This window comes from Dreissena polymorpha, unplaced genomic scaffold (assembly GCF_020536995.1).
Source record: "Dreissena polymorpha isolate Duluth1 unplaced genomic scaffold, UMN_Dpol_1.0 chrUn127, whole genome shotgun sequence".
NCBI lineage: Eukaryota > Metazoa > Mollusca > Bivalvia > Myida > Dreissenidae > Dreissena > Dreissena polymorpha.
Genome location: NW_026273441.1, coordinates 10,163 through 17,970, shown reverse-complemented (window position 1 = coordinate 17,970; position 7,808 = coordinate 10,163). Strand labels below are relative to the sequence as shown.

The window sequence follows — 7,808 nt, the reverse complement described above, 5'->3', positions numbered from 1 at the left end:
CTTCCAGGCAGGAAAGTGAATGCAGAAGATGTGCTATGCTTTATAGTCTCATAATTTCAGAGCTCTAGTTGATACGGCGGCAAAATCACTAATCATGCATTATCAATTCTTATCGTCAACGTCAACTCAATAAGCATAACACATACTTCTAGTCGTTTTTTATGACTTGTTTGATAATGTAAGAATGTATATTCATATTTATCGAATCACATTGAATTGCTCCTTTGTATATATTAGATAATTCAGGAGAGAATTTAAGCTGTAGATATTTACAAAATCGCACACACAATGAATATGTATCTTAAATCAATATTGCGGTATTTTAAGTTGGGTTTCCTTTTATTAATCATGTAAGTGATTTGTTTGGTTCAGCATTGTTAGCTACATTAGACAATACAACTGCACGCGGTGTCGATGATGCATGGCAGTTACGTTGTAAATTGTCCAACGTAGATCATATAAACGTGACAACTATGTATAATATGAATTTACATTTCGTTCTTGTTGTATTTAATGAAAGCAAACGGTATTAACATTTGAGATCATCAGCAATTTTAGTTCATATATGGGAGATAAAAGTGAGCACAGCGGCAGCATTTTACAAGATGGTACAAGATAGTATGGCCAAACATTTGAAGTTATTATTCGATGTTCCAGACCAATTTCAACACCACTGAAATAGCTAACAAATGACAGGGATATAACAACAACTTCGTACCACAAATTATCCTTAAACGAACTATAAATATATTTACACTCGATATATCAATAGCGACTCTAGTTTAAAGTATCTTATCAAATTTAACATTCATGCCTTGGAGTGAACACATTAAAATAAAATAAATGTAATTACATTTGGTTTTAACCATCGTGTATTCTTATGATTAAATGCAGCTATGCTTATAATGACTCTATATTCAATGTAGGTAAACAAAAGCTGTAAACTTGAGGCTTCTTAACCAAAGCATACGACACCAAACTAGCTTAATTTATGCAAAATATCATAATTAATTAATTAGCTCAACCATATATCTCTATTTTATGCCCAGGGTTAAACATGTATAGATACAATTGATTGTTTGAAATAAATCAAATTTTACATACTGTAGCATTAAGAAGAAATCGTTTCATCGTGTCGTATGTTCACAGTTTTCATTATGTCGTTTAAATGGCAACAAAGTTATAGTACGAGGTTACTCGAGTAGTACGGCAGTAGTTTAAATTTTCCGTGAGATAAGTATATTCACCAAGGTCATATTCGGTGATGTATCATTAAACTATGTGATTGCCACCATCATGACTGCCGTATTGTAGTGGGAATTTCTCATAGTATGCACACTCATTCACAGCCACACCAATCATAGCTTCCTAATGGATCACGTGGTTTTGGAGATAAGTGTATATCTGTTTCGATAGAAACACGCTCTTCACTCTACAATCGCACTTTCAAATGCAATAAGCTGTTGCGTGAAACTATTTAACATAGATATAAGACATGAACTAAAATACAGCGGAGTTAAACACGTTACACTCAAGGTTAAATTAAGTTCTATTTATTCAGGTATGTATTTACGTAGTATACAGCGTGTATTAATTAAAACAAATCGTGTTTCAGGTGAACAAGATACGTTAAAATGCTTAACAACGAAGTGTAAATACAATAATATTTAATAATTTATATTATAAAATGCGTGTACACATGTTGGTGGCGAAGACGTATTTAATTCAGGATATTTATATTTAAAATTTATACTTTTTGGGGAGAAACGTACGGGATATAAATACATTATGGAAATATTGCAAATAGTATAAACAAAAAGCAATAACAATACATCTAACATATAACTAGAGATCAGTGTTTAGTTTTTTTATTGTTTAATTTAATATACATTCTGACCTGCTTTTATTAAATAATATGTGAAAATAAAACGAAAAGTCACTAATTTATTTACCAGCATCTCTTATGCGAATATACATTTGTGTTAATCTAGTTTTATTAAAGTATCGCTTCATATATTAATATTTACAATAACCTGTCTATATTTATGATGAAAAATGTATAATTATATATTTCAGAAAACAGATTTCACCGTCAAAGTGAGGCATATCAACAGCCGATATAATGATGCCTACATCAACCATCGGAACTGTGCTGTATTTTTGTTTAATATGGATTCTGTTATTGAAAACAGTGGATGTGAAAGGAATGGCTGTACACAAGGACGAGAATAGTGATCTCAGAGTAGAGCAAGACGATTCAAAACAGGATATTAACTTGGGCATGTTTTATCATGTCAAACCGTAAGTTCTGTTTTCAAACTATGAACCATTTTGATCTTGTATCATACTGAACATTAACATATTGCGAACACATATTAACATATCATCAAATTACGTATTGTATGCATATAATGCCTGTAATAATCACTCTATATCAAAATTGTTGTACTAGTCTGGATTTTTTTAAATAGCTGAATGGGTAAACATCAGATGTTATAGTTTATATTCACATACAGCTTCGTATTTTATAACCTTCTTAAATCAAATATTACATATTTCACAGGACCGTTTATCATTTTGCTCGTCATGGTCTCTGTAACCACGTACACGGAAAGATTAAATTCTACAGAGCGTTGGAGCAACACTTTGTCAACATTTCAGGTATGCCGTTTATTTTATTTCGTTTATTGGCCTTATACGTCTATTCATTAAATCCACTTGCGTGTATTGTTGAAACACAATATGTTTTTGTATGCCTTTATTTTGATGTGTTGGTGTTTCAACAAAACAAAACGAAGACATAGGTGTCATTGTATTGAAATATGTTTAGATCTATTAGTTTGGGGACATATACAATCAAAAGAATGATTACAAAAGCAAGTATCATAAATCATTATATATGGTTCAACATTAGTCGTTAATTCTTGTATAAATGCAGTGTGTGTGATTTTTAAGATTTTAATATGCTATTAAGGGTTATTATAAATAACTTCTTCAGGTGTCATAATTACTGACTAGGTATCGATTAAGAAATTAACCAATACACGCTTTGGTTCATTCGGATGTTTCTTGTCTCATTACAGATGATATGAAGATCCAGTTTATCTTAGACATATGTGAGAGACGAGATCATATGCTCGACAAGTGGGTCAAAGAATTATTCGACATAAATAGTAAGCCTTTATGTACATAATATATCGTGATTTAGGTTTATTGTAGAAGTAACGATTTAATTCCTATTGAAATGCTGTCAAAAACAATTTCCCTTGTGAATTGACAATTGTTTTGTTTTTCGCAAATGAAGATGAATGTATTGATTGTGCATACATGATACATAAACGCGACAGGCTACTGTTCATCACTTACATTGTAGAAATAGCTATATTACAAACCGTGTTGATAAATATCATGATTTTTGTTGTAGATGATGGTTACATTTCCCACTTTGAAAAGCAATGAATTGAATATCAATAAAAATTGACATTCCGACTCAAAAGTGGACTTCTGAATAAAATTGTACATTGCATATGTCTACATTGTTAACCATTGATTAGCGTACCACGCTAGGTGACGTTTTCTTCAATGGTAGTGAAACCACTTTGTCACAATTGTGGTTAGATGAATACATAATTCTAGACACTAATGTTGGTGTTAATCGATTTTTTAGTGATGAAAAAATTACAACTTGTCTCAAGGTCGGACGGTCATTGAACATGTGCATTTAAGTATTTTATATACATTCATTTATTAGTTTTTTTATTTTATATTCTGAATTGTCTGTGATATTACATCATATATAATTGTTATACATGTGCCAAAATGTGTGTTTAAGCTTCAGTCTGTGATATTTCCATCGATATGTGTCAAATATATGTATGTGTATAACATTCGTCGAAATCGCCTCTAATCAGCATTCATACCGTTTGGTAATTAATTAAGTTGATTTATTTTTTATATATTGTGTTCAAGTGCTTTTCTCTGTGAGATGGTTCATCCTCAATCGTACATATTGAGTTGTGAGTTTGTCTAATAGATAAACTGTATGTTTTCATAGATGTTTTTGTTTAAATAGTATTTGACTTTTTTTATACTAACACATGTACTAAGCTTTATCCAATAAAACCAGTTTAATTTATTATGCAATATGTTGAAATTATGTTTCAGACTGATCATTAGTTAAATTAATTTAATTTATTTATTTATTAAGTCATTAACTTATTTACTTATTCATTTGTTATTTAATTCATTCATTCATTTAGTATATTTTCATTAATTTATTAATTTGTATGAGTTTTTTTATTTGTTTAAAGTGTTTGCAAATACCTATGCACTATTTAATAAACTTATAAATCTACATATGGGTTATCGTACCTTATTTAACAAAGTGCAAGTATATATTTGCGCTTTACATTTTTATACCCCCGGTAGGGTGGCATATAGCAGAACTGTCCGTCAGTCAGTATGTCAGTATGTGTGTATGTCAGTTTGTGTGTATGTCAGTATGTCAGTATGTGTGTATGTGTGTATGTCAGTCTGTCCGTCCGTCCGAAAAAAACTTTAACATTGGCCATAATTTTGTCAATATTGAAGATAGCAATTTGATATTTGGCATGCATGCGTATCTCATGAAGCTGCACATTTTTAGTGGTAGCAGTTCAAGGTCAAGGTCATCCTTCAAGGTCAAAGGTAAAAAAAAAAAAATTTCAAAGCGGCGTTCTTATGAAGCTGCAAAGTTTGAGTGGAGGAAGATCAAGGTCAAGGTCATCCTTCAAGGTCAAGGTCATCCTTCAATGTCAAAGGTCAAAAAAATAATCAAAGCGGCGTTATCATGAAGCTGCACATTTTGAGTGGTTGAAGTTCAAGGTCAAGGTCATCCTTCAAGGTCAAGGTCATCCTTCAAGGTCAAAGGTCAAACAAAAACAGTGGGCATTGTGTTTCTTACGAACACATCTCTTGTTTTAATCTATTATTACGTGTAATCCTTTTTTGGTATAACGCCTTTCCTTGTCATATCACTTGCTAAAATAAAATATGTATATCATTGCATAATAAAAGCATTATGGTAAAGATCATTTATCTATCATTTCGACTCTGATATTAATCTGATAGATTATTACACAAAACTATAGTTACAATGTATATTAAATTTAAATAAGATGTCTATTGTATCAGGAACATACACTTTGCAGCCCGTTGAAAACTGAACTAGAACCGGATTAATAACTATTTAAATGATATTTAATTAATGAAATATACGCTTTCACGTTGATTTCAAAAAGTGTTCTTTCTCCAAACACTACTTATGCGAGATGTAAATGACAAAACAGAATGGCAAAACCTCAGTATAAGAAGTTCGCAATAGGGTTTGTTTTAGATGAATGACAATGTCACGGTTTGCATATAGAGATAATGTATTGATCATTCATCTACCTCAGCAGGTCTCATGAACAAAAATTATCCTATTTAGTCATAACGATGTATGTTGGCCTCGGTTAAACAGATTGAATAATGGTATGTTCACATCGCTGAATCAGTTACTTGCAATACGAATCTTTGCCATGAATGGTCAGATCGATCGGACAGCAATATACTTATAAAATGTAACAATATTTAAATCGATTTATAAAAAATTATGAGTTTCGCTTTAAATAAAATGTGGTACACATATGTAAAAATATAATAATTTCTTGTCGATATATAGAGGTGTTTGGAGTTAACATTAATGTTCTAAATAAGACGAGCTACATGCCAGAGGTTTATACTGATTGTAACGATAAAATCGTTTCCATACCTAGTTATACACCTCGGATCGCATTTCTTTAACAAAACAATCCATTCGGTTGGGTAGATATATTTGAAAGAATTCAGTATTAAAAAGCGATTAATTAAAACGCAATAGAAAGGTGTTCCAACTTTGTACTATAATTAAAATTCACATATTATTGAAATTTGTCAACATTATCATCGCTCTTCTACATAACACTATAACACAATAATAGGCGATAGGACTCAATCATTATCAATTTACTCCATCACAAAGACAACGAATTTATTTCCCATTTCGTATCTCTAAACTGATTCATGAATCTATATTTAATTAACAAAAAATACCTAAGTTCGAATATTGAATTTTAAATAAACACATCTATAACGAACACATAATTTAGCATCCGTTTGCTCAATGTTCTTAAAATGACAAATCTATTGAGTTTAACCTTTATTCGCGACAATAGCAGTGGTGAATTTAAGAAATTGACAACTGTTCGCAAATAGTATCATTGTTTCACGATTAACTCTCAAAATGAAAATCGTACGCTGTTTGTTTTGACAAAAAACACATTATAAACTAGTATATTAAAGTAAATTTTGTAAATAGGCAACTAATTACATCATAATCGATGGAGCTTATATTCACCGTTCTAGCTGCTTATAATGAGATTTCGAACTAAATTTGTTTGTGATAATTACAGGCAGCGGGTATGCGAAGGTGTAATAGCGCATGTTTTACTTTTTCAGGAAAGGCCAACGGTGTAAATAATGTAAACTATAACGAACGGCCACCGGAAAAACTTTGCGAAACCGAAATTTCGCAAACTTAAGTACCCTTTTTCTTAAAGATTTGCTACTTTGAGACATAGTATGCGATAAAAGTCTTATCGTTGATTAATAATTGGTTATTTTCACTCAAAAAACGCGTTTTCTTCACTGTGAAATTTATAAGCAAAGTTGGGGTTCCCATGGGATTTTTGCATTTTCCCATGGGATTTTCGATTTTCCCATGGGATTTTTTCTCCCATGGGATTTTTTTTCTCCCATAATTTGCAAATGGGAGAAAAATCCCATGGGATTTTGAACATTTTAAAAAACGTGTTTTATTTGCGTTTGCAAGTATTTTAACGTTATTTAAGGACTGTATATTGGTTTCATGCCAATTATATATAAAAATATATAGTAATAAAAAAATCCCATTTTAAAATGGGAGAAAAAAATCCCATGGGATTTTTTTCTTATTTTGAGAGATTTATTCATGAAACTTTCAGAAACATCATATTTTATGAAATTATGAACAACTACGATATTTTAATGCGTTTAGTCGTGTTTTAATTTTAAAAAAAATCCCATGGGATTTTTTAAATCCCATGGGATTTTAAATCCCATGGGATTTTTTCTCCCATGGGATTTTTTTCCAATGGGATTTTTCAGTTTCGTAAGCCGAATAAGTTTCTTAATGCGAAAAACAACAATAAAGGAAATAATAATTATAATTTTGAATAATAAATTGAATAATATAAATAACATGAATATTTTTAAAATGAGTTACAATTAAAGGTTTATGCTAGTAGAACTTATCATTTCTTGTTCGAGCAGATGGTTGAGTCCAATTGGTGAGTATGCCAGCTTAGAACCAGTATAAATGCATCGCAGACAGACAACGCTGTCATACTGTACACACCGCTGAGTAACAATCTTTATTGCATTTCATTTTGCAACAGAAAATGAACTCCGTAGTATAATTGATCTTATATATGCCCTCTGCTTTTGAAAGCGTGCAACACATTAACATAACAATAAGTCCATGCCAAAAACTATGTGCAAATTCCATTCAAAGCTATATACACATTATAAAGGTCAGATGACCCGCGTCATGCGAAAATGGGTCTTATGTCATATGCGGCAAAAGTTGGTCCATCCTAGCTTGTCAAACCGCGCAGTCTGGTCAGGTTCTACGCTGACTGATATATAAAGTCAAGCCATGATTCGTGGTCTCATATCCAAACTCGGTAGCTCCTGTGCGAAACTTTCACCGG

General features: G+C 31.4%; 1 protein-coding gene across 1 annotated transcript; it reads left to right on the top strand.

Moving 5' to 3' along the window:
- The first annotated feature begins 1,441 nt into the window (after positions 1 to 1,441).
- Positions 1,442 to 4,164, top strand: LOC127864112 (uncharacterized). Its single transcript, XM_052403808.1, has 5 exons — positions 1,442 to 1,561; positions 2,077 to 2,301; positions 2,564 to 2,661; positions 3,084 to 3,173; positions 3,425 to 4,164. Exons 2-5 carry the CDS (start codon positions 2,123 to 2,125, stop codon positions 3,457 to 3,459), a joined length of 402 nt encoding a protein of 133 aa, XP_052259768.1. The 5' UTR covers positions 1,442 to 1,561; positions 2,077 to 2,122; the 3' UTR covers positions 3,460 to 4,164.
- Positions 4,165 to 7,808: the final 3,644 nt, after the last annotated feature.